Consider the following 13,897-nt stretch of genomic DNA (forward strand, 5'->3'; position numbering starts at 1 on the left):
TCTATATCTCCCACCTCTCCCCCCCCCACACATATACATGCCCCCCCCTCCCCGGCGCTACAACTCACCCCTCCCCGGCGGGGGAACAGCCAGTGGCCAGGCAGGCTGCCTCGCGGCGCCGAGTGCCCAAGATGGCGGCGCCCGGGACACAGCGGGGGAGCGGCCACAACACGCTGCCTCCCGCCTCAGATCCACGTGGGACCTGCCGGATGGGTGAGTGAGCGGCCTTCACCTCCCCTCCACCCCCCCTTCACCTCCCCTCCCCTCCAGTGTCAGTGTCTCCCCGATACCCCCCCCCCCCGGCGCCGCTACAGTCAGCGGGGGAGCGAGCGAGCGCCCGGGACACAGCGGGGGAGCGGCCACAACACGCTGCCTCCCGCCTCAGATCCACGTGGGACCTGCCGGACGGGTGAGTGAGCGGCCTTCACCTCCCCTCACCCACCCCTCACCCCCCATCACCTCCCCTCACCCCCTTTCACCTCCCCTCACTCCACTTCTCCCTTCCACCCCCCTTCACCTCCCCATTTACCTCCCCCCCTCCACCTCCCCTTCACCTCCCCTCCACCCCCCCTTCACCTCCCCTCCACCCCCCCCTTCACCTCCCCTCCACCCCCCCCCTTCACCTCCCCTCCACCCCCCCCCCTTCACCTCCCTTCCACCCCCCCCCTTCACCTCCCTTCCACCCCCCCCTTCACCTCCCTTCCACTCCCCCCCCTTCACCTCCCCTCCACCCCCCCTTCACCTCCCCTCCACCCCCCCACCTTCACCTCCCCTCCACCCCCCCCTTCACCTCCCCTCCACCCCCCCTTCCCACCGCCTCCCCCCCCCTTCCCTCCACCTTCCCACCGCCTCCCCCCTTCCCACCGCCCCCCCCCTTCCCACTGCCTCCCTCCCCCCCCTTCCCACCGCCTCCCCCCCCCTTCCCACCGCCTCCCACCCCCCGCCATCCCACCGCCTCCCACCCCCCGCCTTCCCACCTCCTCCCACCCCCCGCCTTCCCACCGCCTCCCACCCCCCCGCCTTCCCTCCGCCTCCCCCTTACCACCTCCTCCCCCTTCCCACCACCTCACCCCTCCCCCCCTTCCCACCACCTCCCCCCCCTTCCCACCACCTCCCCCCCTTTCCACCACCTCCCCCCCTTCCCACCACCTCCCCCCCTTCCCACCACCTCCCCCCCTTCCCACCACCTCCACCCCTTCCCACCACCTCCCCCCTTCTCCTTCCCACCACCTCCCCCCTCCCCCCCTTCCCACCACCTCCCCCCTCCTCCCCCTTCCCACCACCTTCCCCCTCCTCCCCCTTCCCACCACCTTCCCCCTCCTCCCCCTTCCCACCACCTTCCCCCTCCTCCCCCTTCCCACCACATCCCCCCTTCTCTCCCTTTCCACCACCTTCCCCCTCCTCCTCCTTCCCACCACCTCCCCCCTTCCCACCACCTCCCCCCTTCTCCCCCTTCCCACCACCTCCCCCCTTCTCCCCCTTCCCACCACCTCCCCCTTTCCACCACCTCCCCCCTCCTCCCCCTTCCCACCACTTCTCCCCTTCCCCCCCCGCTCCCCTTCCCCCCCTCCGCTCCCCTTCCATCCCCCTCCGCTCCCCTTCACCCCCCCTCCGCTCCCCTTTCCACCCCCCCTCCGCTCCTCTTCCCCCCCCCCTCCACCTCTTTTTCCCATTTCCCCTCCCACCCCCTCCCACACTTCCACCCCCTCCTCTAACCCTCCCCCCCCCCTCCTCTAACCCTTCCCCCCCTCCTCTAACCCTTCCCCCCGTCCTCTAACCCTTCCCCCCCTCCTCTAACCCTTCCCCCCCCTCCTCTAACCCTTCCCCCCCTCCTCTAACCCTTCCCCCCCCTCCTCTAACCCTTCCCCCCCCTCCTCTAACCCTTCCCCCCCTCCTCTAACCCTTCCCCCCTCCTCCACCCCTTGCCCCCCTCCTCCACCCCTTGCCCCCCTCCTCCACCCCTTGCCCCCTCCTCCACCCCCTCCTCCCCTTCCCGCCGCCCTTCGCCTTCATGCCCGCCTTACCGCCTCCCCACCCCCGCCTCTGCCTTTCACCCGCCCTTACTCCGGCCGCCTCTGCCTTTCACCCACCGCCTCACAGCCGCTGCACGCACTCAACAGACACCCGCCACACTCGACACATACCTGCCGCCACACACACCTGCTGGCTCCCGCCCCTACGCACCGACATCACTGACCCACCGCCTCACACCCTAGCAGGACCCCCACTCACAGACAGCACTCACAACCCACGCACCACCCGCCGCCTCACACCCTAGCAGGACCCCCACTCGCACACAGCACTCACAACCCACGCGCCACCCGCCGCCTCACACCCTAGCAGGACACACGACTCAGATTTTTACATCACTTATGCCACCAAAATATACATTGTACTGTGGTGTGGTTACAATAAACCATTTTTATACAACATCGTATTACATTTTCTTCCATCTTTCTTTTCAATATTATTATCCAACCTTTACAACAAACAGTCACCTATTGTTCCACGATTTATAAATAATACTACCTATTACGCATTTACATTCCGGGCAACGCCGGGTCTCTCAGCTAGTATTTTATAAACAAATGCTGTTTCTCTGACCCAATTTTGCAGCCGGAGACTTTGCTAAATTACCCCCAAAGTAACAGATTAAAAAACAAAGGACAATAACATTGAATCTAGACCAAATGATTAGACTAGTAGTTTTCAATCTTTTTTCTCTCGAGGCACCCCTAATCAGAGTGCTCAGCTGCTGTGGCACCCCCACATACAGGGCAGTCCATCGACAGTGTCATCACAGAAGACGCAGGGCAGAGACAGAAAGAGTCACAGGAGACAGAGGGGACAGAGACAGTCACAGAAGACACAGTGCTCTCTTCTCCCTTCTATGGGAGATCGGGGAAATCCCGCAGCACCATTTGATCCTCTCACTGAACTCCAGTTGGGAATAACTGGATTAGACAGAGTATATAGTATGATATATAGATGATTTTGTCATTTGAATTAATTGTTTTGATCGCTAGCCGAAGATTAGCTATTTCTCCTGAGTTTCTATTGGTTTAAATTAAGAACATCATACAAAATATAGGCATACCTGTGAAGCTGTTGTTTTCAGTTTCTGCAAACCATTTACTAAGTGTTCCATTCGCTGAGACAACTCCCTCCGTTTCCTGTCCAGCAGATTCTTGTATAGTGTAATTTGCTCCAGAAAGCTTTTTGGAGTGGTGTAGTTATACCGCTTTTCATTTTGATGGTATTTTGTACTCATCTCATTGACGCTGGTGTGTACGTGGGCCATAAATTGACTGATTGAGTCCTTTATATTTGGCTGCAATGAAGAAATGCAACATACATACCATGGAATGTTTTTTTTCCAGTATACATAAATACAATTACATTTCTAATTAAGGAATGGCTCAGATAAGACAAGAATAGAAACATAAAATACACTGAAAATATACAAATAAGCAGTATTGAAAGTTATTTCTACTAAACAATAAACATGTCAATATTCCAAATAAAATCAATGTAAAAAAAACAACTACGGTAAATTGATAATCAGTAATGCATTTTCTAGGTTTTTACAAACAGGGGTGTAGAGGGGAATTCAGGAAATGTGAATAATATTAATTCTGGTGATAATATTCTCTGATGAAGACTGCCACCTTCTTTCCCTCACCTGCTCAAGAGGACACACCCCCATTCCCTCCCACACTCGCAGAAGAGGAGGCCTCCATTGACTATGTGTTGGCCCGCTCTTCCATTGTAGGCCAGCCGTCAGGGAATGCTCAATTATACTAATCTGGTAATCTGCCAAATATTCTGGGCATTAGTGACTGTTAATGTCTGTCATTTTGACCAATCAGAAGCAGCATATCAATATTGCCCTTCTGTTTAGCCTATCATCGTTACATACTAATAAGATCATACTTTTTCTTCAGACAGAAATCGGGTTCTATTTACTAAAGTCTCCTGACTGAAAAACTGGGGCAAAACAGTGAAAAAAAAATGCATCATATTTATCAGAGAAATGGAATACCACTAAAAGCAATGACATGTGCTCCTTTAATAAATCAGTTTGGTCCACGTTTTGCAACGGGGAGACGTTAGCAAATAGGTGCCATTAAGTGAGCAGCACTGTGAATATTAACCGGCCAATCTAACAAACAATTCTTCTTAATATCATCATATATAATGAGCTCTCTCATAAACACAGACAATAAATGAAAGTACTTTTACATACAATGACAACAAATTAAGCACTGTTATTTTGTATTCAATGTTTGGTTTATTAAACACAATTATTGCAAAATTATTCATAAGCCCATTTAATATTACCAATATTTTTTTTAAGGTTTCATTTTTATCTTCTTTGACTTCTAAATCAGTTAACTTTACACAGCTACGTCATTATAATGACTATTTATTGCTTTCTGTACAAGATTAATCCTTCTCAATTAATCAAAAATGCCTGAAAATCAATTAATATGAATTAAATGAGGTACACCAAAGTCTAGGAAAGTTGCAGATAATTAACCAAAGCATTGTCAATAATGGTTCCAGTCCAAAGTGTGTTTGAAAATTGTTGTTGAGGGTGAGATGATGCAAAGGATTACCTCCCGTACCATTCATATTTTTGTGCTAGATTACTATTATAAATCTACAAATGCAATGCTGCATTTCAACACACATGCTTGCATTTTAATATTTTGTAACTTGAATAAACTATATAAATTATCAAGGATTGACAGCTTCACGAGTTTTGAAATGTAAACTTTGCAAACTTTGATGTTAGTGCGGAAGTTTGAGTCAAATTTTGGAATGAACTTTCAAACCCAGACAACATTTCCAACCAAAACTCGAGAAACGCACGTCCTCGGATTCATTGTTTTTAAATAAAATCATTCTCAGGTATTTTTTTAATTATTTTTGTTAAATCACAATAGGCAAACTTTAGAGTTTGAGAACAAAAATAAAGTGAAAGTTTGAAAAGATTTTCCAATTTTTATTTGACTGCCTTTACCCATTGTAAAAAAAAAACAATCCAAAAACAATCAAGTAACATCAAACCAACACCCAAAAATGTTTTAGAACCAAAAACAAAATACTAGAGAAAGTACAAACACTTACTTTTTATAATATTTAACCCAACAAGAGAGGAGAATACTATAGTAATTTAAAGTGCTGTTTACCACGTTTATAAAATTGATGATAATTTTTGGGGGATGTAATGCCACCAACTGTATTTTTGTTTTTGGTGTGCTCCATCGTCCCCAGAATCTACTGTGTGTTTTTGTGGATAGTCATGGGTCTTGCAGGAGCCTGTGCAGAACCAGTAACGGGAAGGAGCAGGTGTGTAATTCAGATGGCAGAGGTCTAAGCTCTGCTCTTGGGTGGCTTCCTAAGCCATGTCGGGTGGTGGCATGCTACCCTTTTTGTGTACAGCCAGCACTGGTTTCGCTTGCGGTCTGAGGACCATGGCTCATCTGTTTTTAGTTGTCAGTGGCTAGGACTGTCTCATGACTGTCATGTAATCCAGAAGTTTATTCTTTGAGCTGAGTGGTCTTTTAGACATAAATCCTTAGGAATAGTTGATTAGTAATATTATTTGTGATCATATCAGATAACATTATTTATTTATATTTCAATGTCACAAATACATTAAAACATGATGAAGGGGCCCTGAGATGGATCCAAAACATTGGATGCCTGTGGATATGGATTACATACCCCCTTTTCATCTATCTGTAGTGCTGTATCTCCTTCCCTGGTCATTTGATTTTGGTGAAGTATCTTTTTTATATACTATTTATGACACGTGCACTTGCCAATTATGAGCTAACATTTTTGTATATATGGTGTGCTATATATATATTGGAAATAGCCGTGTCAGTTCAGTGCAGATTAAATGAGTACTTCAGTATTAGGTGATACCTTTTTAATTTGGACTAACAATTGATATTATAAGACAAGCCTTCAAGAGTTCTACTCTCTTCCTCATTATTATTGCTGGACCTGAGGAAGAGAGGAGAGCTCTTGAAAGCTTGTCTTCAAATATCAATTGGCAGTTTGAATAGAAAAGGTTTCACGCCGGGGGGGCTTCCGGTGACGTCACCAGATATGGCTGCGTACTAGGAGAGCTCTGTGGACCCCTGTGAATAATTATATAAATAAGCGCCTTCTCCCCAACTATCACATCACCAACCCCGGTACCTCGTAAAGCCCCAGAGAGACCGGTCCCGGCGAGCCGAAAATCAACATTGGGAGACCACCCTGCGAGGAGCGGGCCCACCGGAGCGAAGGAGCAGCGTGGCACCATCTGTCCCGCGTGGTAGGAAGCCGGAGAGTCGGCGGTGGACAGGGACGGAGCTCCCCCTGCCTTCGGAACGGTAGGAACACCCGCCGCATCCTCCCGCGGCCGCGAGGAGGAGGAAATAAATAAATAAATAAATATTTTTCGGAAAAATTTTTTTTTTCGGACGGGGCCTGTTTCCATGGTCCACGCAGAAGGACCGTCGACTATCCATATTGGTACAGGTGTATCTGGCCCCCCCCCTTTCCCCTCCCTCTCCCCTCTTCCTCCCCCCCACCCTTTCCCCTCCCCCTCCCTTCCCTCTCCCCTCACCCCTCTCCCTCCCCCTCTCCCCCCCCTCTTCCTCCCCCCTCCTCCCCCCCTCCTCCTCCCCCCCTCCCCTTCCTCCCCCCCTTCCCTCCTCCTCCCCCCCCTCCCCTCCTCCTCCCCCCCTTCCTCCACCCCTCCCCCTCCGTCCCCCTCCCCTCCCCCCCTCAAATCAGCCCCACAGAATAGGCACTGTATAAGATAGCTGTGTGTTCATTATGGTTTATGCTTGTTAAAGTTAAAAAGTTAAATAGGATGTTACTGTCGAAACGTTTATCCAGAAGGAATTGCTATAACTGATTTGCCATGCTGGGAAACTAACGCTTGCGTTACCTGAATGTACGTTTATGTAAAAGATCATCTGTTCCACTCGACCATCATAGGCCACTCCTACCCCACTATGGAGCACCTGTCCTTCCCGCCTTCCCCATCTCCCTTCCCCTCTCTCTCCCCCTTCCCTCCCCCTCCCTCCCTCCCCCCTCCCCTTCCCCCCCTCGCCCCCCCTCCCTCCTCCCCCCTCCCTCCCTTCCCCTTCCCCCCCTCCCCCCTCCCTTCCCCCCTTCCCCCCCTCCCCCCCCTTTTTTCCCCCCTTCCACCCCCTCCCTCCCCCCCCTTCCCCTCCCTCCCCCCTCTTCCCCCCTCCCTTTCCTCCCTCCCCCCCTTCCCCTCTCTCCCCCTCCCTCCTCTCCCCCCCTCCCCCTTCCTCCCCTCCCCCCTCTCCCTCCCCCCCTACCCCCCCCGCCGCAAACAAGAGGTCGCTAAGAGACCTACAGACAGCCCTCTTCTGCCAGCAAATCAGCCCCACAGAATAGGTACCGTATAAGATAGCTGAGTGTTTATTATGGTTTATGCTTGTTAGAGTTAAAAAGTTAAATAGGATGTTATTGTCGAAACGTTTATCCAGAGGGAATCGTTATAACTGATCAGACATGCGGGGAAACTAACGCCTGCGTTACCTGAATGTATGCTTATGTAAAAGATCACCTGTCTCACTAGACCATCATAGGCCACCCCGGCCCCACTAGGGAGCACCCTCTCCCCACCCCCCACCCCCTGTCTCTATCCTTCTCCCTGTTGGCTATATACACATAGGGAAAAAGGTTGTTGAAAAAACCATTAAGGGGTCCACACCCTCCTGGACGAGCCAGTCGGTACTCCCGGGTCTACCCCCCAAGGACCCTAAGTCCGAATGCCGGTATGCAATTCCGGCTACACCCCATTGGGGGCGCCCTCGGGCCCCCATCCTTTTTCTCTCTGCCTGCTGGTGCTGTCCCAGCAGTCCTTTACCCTTCCCGTCCACCCTATCCCCCTCCACCCCCCCGACACCGCGGACCCAGGTCCAGACAACAGGTCACCCTCTTCCGCCAGAGATGTTCTTTCCTATCCCACAGGCACAGTAATCAGTCACGGTCCCCCGGTTGGGAAAGGGGTGATCCGCAAAGGCACCTCCAGAGATAACAAAAATGGCTAACCGGGCCCCAATCAAAGTTATTTCTCTTAACGTTAAAGGACTACAGAGCCATAGGAAGAGAAAACTAGCCCTCCAGGAGATGAAAAGATCCCAAGGAGATATCATCTTTCTCCAGGAGACACACTTCACAGACCACGAGCTGCCTAAAATATTTAATAATACATTCCCGCTGAGCTATTATTCCTCGTTCAGTAGCAAGAAACGAGGGGTAGCCATTTTAATCCGCCAGTGAACCCCATTCAATTTTGTCAAAAAAGTTTCAGACCCAGGGGGTAGATTTCTTGTGGTATATGGCTCACTAGCAGGCACGGCGATCGCCCTGGTCAACCTCTATGCACCAAACGAGAACCAAGCAGAGTTCTTGAAAACAGCCCTAAACACAATTGACCCTACCTACCTATCCTCATTGATAGTGGGGGGAGACCTAAACATGGCCTTAAACCCACAGGAGGATAAGACACTCCCTTCTGACCGCCCACACACGGTACTATCCCTAAAGATGGGAACAGCATTTAGAGCAATTATCAAAGATTTTTCCCTAGTGGACGTTTGGAGATCCCAACATCAGGGCCAAAGGGACTATACCTTTTACTCCGCACCCCACCAGACCTATTCTCGCATTGACTACCTCTTTACAACCAAGAATGTCTTGGAGGCCTCCCAAAAAACGGATATAGGCCCGATCACATGGTCGGATCATGCCCCTATCTCATTAACTCTCTCAGTTCCATTCATAAAGTCGAGCGCATTTAACTGGAAACTAAACGATTCATTATTGAATCACCCGGAAATAGAGAGAGAAATCAAGTCGGTCCTATCAGAGTACTTCAGGAACAACTCAGGTTCAGTCCCATCCTCAGCGGTACTATGGGAAGCCCATAAGGCAACCATCAGAGGTACTTTTATCTCCATAGCATCCCATAGGAAAAAAACTAAGGCAAAACTACTCAAAGACTTGACAGAGAAAATAATCAAACTAGAACAGCAACACAAATCCAACCCCTCGGGGAAAATATACAAAACCTTAACTACCGCCAGAAACGAGTTGAAAAAGATCCAACTCGAGGATGTCGAAAAAGCCCTTCGATGGACTAACCAGAGATACTATGATAAGGGCAATAAAGCTGACAGACTATTGGCCAGTAAATTAAGAGGGGTACAAAAGAGGTCCCAAATAACTGCGATCAAGAGCAGGTCAGGTCACATATTATATAATGACAGACACATTGCGGAGGAATTCACCAAATTTTATACCAAATTATACAACCTCAGAACTCAAGAGGAAAATAATAGAGCATCAAGGCTTACGGCAGTTTCAAACTATTTAGATAGCTGCAACCTCCCATCCTTAACAGAGAAGGAGAACGAGACACTAAATGGGAAAATTACAAAAGAGGAATTGGCAGACGCGGTAAAAGCTCTAAAACTATCCAAAGCCCCCGGCCCTGATGGATTCACAAACGCCTACTACAAGAGGTTTCTCCCGTCCCTATCTCCTTACCTGCTGGACTTGTTCAACTCCTTTATGGAAGGCGACCCCATACCAGCATCAATGTCATTGGCTAACCTAGCAATAATCCACAAAGAGGGGAGAGACCCAATGCAATGTGGGAGTTACCGCCCCATATCGCTGTTGAACAACGACCTTAAGCTATACAGCAAAATACTAGCGAACAGATTAAACCCCATTCTACCCAGACTAATCCATAACGACCAAGTAGGATTTGTCTCAGGCCGCCAAGCCTCGGACAACACCCGCAAAATTATAAATAAAATAGATCACATTAACCTTACAAACACCAAGGCAGTTCTCCTGAGCTTGGACGCAGAGAAGGCGTTTGACAGAATCAATTGGCTATTCCTAGACAAAACCTTACAAAAATTTGGTTTCAGGGATTCATTCCTAGAGGGGGTCCGAGCACTGTATCAAAATCCATCAGCAGCAATCAAACTCCCGGGAGGTACAGCGCAAAGATTTCCAATAACAAATGGTACAAGGCAGGGCTGTCCTTTATCCCCTCTTCTCTTCGCCCTGACAATCGAACCCCTGGCGGCCAAAATACGTGAGAGCACAAATATCCAGGGCGTACCAATTGGCGATACAAATTACAAAATCTCGCTCTTTGCCGACGACATAATACTGTCCCTAACTCACCCCCAAACATCGCTCCCCAATCTACATAAAGAATTGGTGGAGTTCGGCAAAATTTCGGACTACAAAATTAATAATGACAAATCAGAAGCCCTAAACTTAAATGTATCAGAATCGGAAACCAACTTACTAAAACTGAACTTTAATTATAGATGGAGTTCCTCATACATTAAATATCTGGGAGTGAATGTATCAGGTAACTACCAGTCATTGTACAAATATAATTACCCGGCTTTGTTCGGGAAAATCAAAAAAGACCTGGACAAATGGGAAGACTACCAGATCTCATGGATCGGAAGGATGATCTCAGTAAAAATGAATATACTCCCCAGATTGCTATACTATTTCCAGACACTCCCGATCCATGTTCCCAGCCCTGAACTTAAAAACATCCAGAATAGAATGTTTAACTTTATCTGGAAGGGCAAAAGGCCCAGGGTTGCCAGATCGGTCCTCCTGACACCAAGAGAAAGAGGGGGCCTAGGTGTCCCAGATATCACAAAGTATTATTTAGCGGCCCAGTTGAGGCAAGCCGTAGTGTGGAACGCAGACCCGGGTCTCTACTGCTGGCGAGATATTGAATCCCACTACGTAAAAACGCCTTCTCTGCAGGCCCACCTTTGGTGCATAGACAAGGGGGATAGACCACCCCGTAGGTTCGACCTTGGTGCCACCAGACACACTTGGGAAGTTTGGCGGAAATGCAGATCAAAGTTTAAACTAACTGCTCCGGGCTCTCTGCTTATTCCGATCCACAACAATCCCCATTTCCCCCCAGGATGTGAACCAAAACAATTCGACTACTTCCATCTGAAGGGGGTTAGGGTGGTCGCCGACCTATTGAGCGATGGAAGGCTGCTGAACTTCCAAGAATTACGAACAAAACACGAGGCCCCAGAATTGAGTCCATTTAAGTATCTCCAAATTAGACATTATCTCCAAAAATTGTCCCCAAAATTTGAGTATCCTCCCCTCACCAACTTTGAGAGGCTCTGCCGAACTTGTACACATCAAAAAGCATTGATCTCTAACATATACGCTGGTATGGAGAGATCAGCAGGCCCCTCCACCCATGACTACATGTCCAAGTGGGAGGCGGAACTGAGTATAGATATAAATAGAGAAGACTGGGAGGATATATGGGACGCTGCTTCAGGAACTTCCATCTGTACCACGACAAAAGAGAATATCTACAAAATCATGTTCCACTGGTATCTTACCCCAGTTAGATTAAAGCAAATCTACCCCCTGGTCTCAGATCTATGTTGGAGAGGCTGTGGACAGAGAGGAGACATGGCCCACATTTGGTGGTCATGCCCAAAAATCCAAACATTTTGGCTTTCTATTCAAACTTTAATCCGAGAGGTAACTAGCCTCACATTAGACCCAGATCCACTGACCTTCCTCCTGGGCAGGCCAATAGAGGAAATTGACCGCCCGGTAGGAAAATTAATCTCCTCCATCCTTACCGCGGCTAGGTGTGCTGTGGCATTCTCCTGGAAAAAGATCTCTCCCCCCTCCATTCAGGCGGTCAAGAGAAGAATAGACGATGTAATGCTCATGGAACGTCTGACGGCGTTTCTCAAACGCAAGACTGCAAGCCACTACAAAATATGGGAACCCTGGGAGATTCACTGACACCCAAGAGAAGCTGATAGAAGAAATTCTGACCATTCAGACCTTAGCCTGAAGGATGCTGGAGTCTGCGGGGTGGGGGAGGCTCACCCCTCACCCCCCCATCTCTATACCCACCCCCATTCCTCCCCCTCTATCCCCCCCCCCTCTCTTTTTCAGACCTCTCGCTCCCCCGGTCACCCGGTGACCCAGGGGTCGCGCCACTCTTGGCGGTACACCCCCCCCCCTCCAACATAGAAAATTTGAAAATCAAAGTGTATTAGGATATTGCGATGTGAAATATGCCTGTAAATTTGCCTGTTCCCTAATAAAAATGTTAAAAAAAAAAAAGAAAAGGTTTCACGCCAAATACTGAGGTAATCTTTCTCTCTTTCAGTACTTAAATAGATGCTGATGTATATCTACATAACTACATATATAGTTATATTCTCTTCATCAGATCAAGGGACAGTAGCCATAGTAAATCTATTTTCAGAAGGTACCACTATTGTAGTGTTCACTCAATTTTGCACAGCTGAAATTTGGCTCACTTTCTCAACAAAAATAAATTATGCAATCATATGTAAACTCAGAGAGATTCTGAATGACCTTTTACAGTACAATTCATTTAGGGCAAATTCACGGCTATTTTAGAGTAATGTGAACAAGAGATTAATCTATAAACTAGGGATGGGAGAAGGGGTTTCCGAAAGAGCTGGAAGTGGCCAGAGACAAGTTGTCTCAGTGGGGTAAAATAACTATTGTTATCAGGCTTAACAAAATGGCACAGCATGGGAGACATGTGGAGCCAGAGAGCAGCTGGTTGTAATTCATGCTGCTTTTTCAGAAAACACTAATCTTTGCAGAACAGGCTTCTTTGATGATTGGTCTTCTCTGCAGTTGGAATTTGTCACTTTCTCTTATGATAAGGTCAGCAATGACAGCACTTCCTGACTTTAACAGCTGTGGCTTTTGTAAGGGTCATTGTGGAACTACTAATTGCAGTAATTTCATTAGCATAAATTATTTATTCTGCCAGTCATTTATCTTCAGTTTTATTGTAATATGTTGTTTTGTATTTTTCCTATAAAAGCCTGTTTGGTCATGTACATAAAAAATAAAAACATGATTGCCTATTTGTTCTTCAGTTAAAACAACTAACAATGAAAGGGAATCAATATAACGAGAAGACAAAATATATACATTTTTATTTTATTTCCAGTGATTTGTATTTGTATCTGATAGTTTAAATGAATGCTTACGTTAAGGGTTGATGTGGTGCCCTCTTCGGTACCCAATTACATGCTTTTTTTTATAGACACAGTTACTTGAACATAAGAATAGAAACTGAACATGATTTATATATTTGTACGTTTACACAGGGAAATAGGGATGGAGTTCAAAATCAACTCTGAACCCTGGAGATCCTGCATTTCTTGTTGGCATGGTGTTCAGAGTCAGTTTAAAAAAAATATTAATTTATCAAACAAAAGTGGCATTAGCCAAGTGTCTGCTTGAGCGAGGCCTGAGTTAATATTATAATAATAATAATAATAATAATAATAATAATAATAATTAATAATAATATTAATAATAATAATAATAGCATGTTCTTGTACGGCGCTGCTAGTTTTACGTAGTGCTTTACAGAGACATTTTGCAGGCACAGGTCCCTGCCCCATGGAGCTTACAATCTATTTTTGGTGCCTGTGGCACAGGGAGATAAAGTGACTTGCCCAAGATCACAAGGAGCCAACACCGGGATTTGAACCATACATATATATATACAGTGTTCGACAAACCTATACATTTGCTCGCCCCGGGCGAGTGGATTTAACCCCCGGGCGAGTAAATATTGGCCCAAGCAGCACACGTTTGGTACTAGGTGGCGAGTAGATTTTTTTGTGTGGCGAGTAGATTTTTTGGTGATTTGTCAACCACTGTATATATATATATTTATTTTTATTTTTTTTTCGCCCTCCCTGCGTTCACCTCTGTCGGCCCCCCATCCTGCATTGCCTTTATGGAATTTTGAAGC

General features: G+C 47.9%; 1 protein-coding gene across 1 annotated transcript in view; it reads right to left on the minus strand.

Moving 5' to 3' along the window:
- The window catches only part of DNAH11 (dynein axonemal heavy chain 11), a 323,392-nt gene that overhangs the window by 128,559 nt on the left and 180,936 nt on the right, over positions 1 to 13,897 (minus strand). The window contains exon 58 of the mRNA XM_075587148.1: positions 3,098 to 3,331. Coding sequence (XP_075443263.1) covers positions 3,098 to 3,331 — 234 coding nt within the window. The remainder of the gene's footprint in view (positions 1 to 3,097; positions 3,332 to 13,897) is intronic.

The sequence above is a fragment of the Ascaphus truei genome, chromosome 2 (genome assembly GCF_040206685.1).
Source record: "Ascaphus truei isolate aAscTru1 chromosome 2, aAscTru1.hap1, whole genome shotgun sequence".
NCBI lineage: Eukaryota > Metazoa > Chordata > Amphibia > Anura > Ascaphidae > Ascaphus > Ascaphus truei.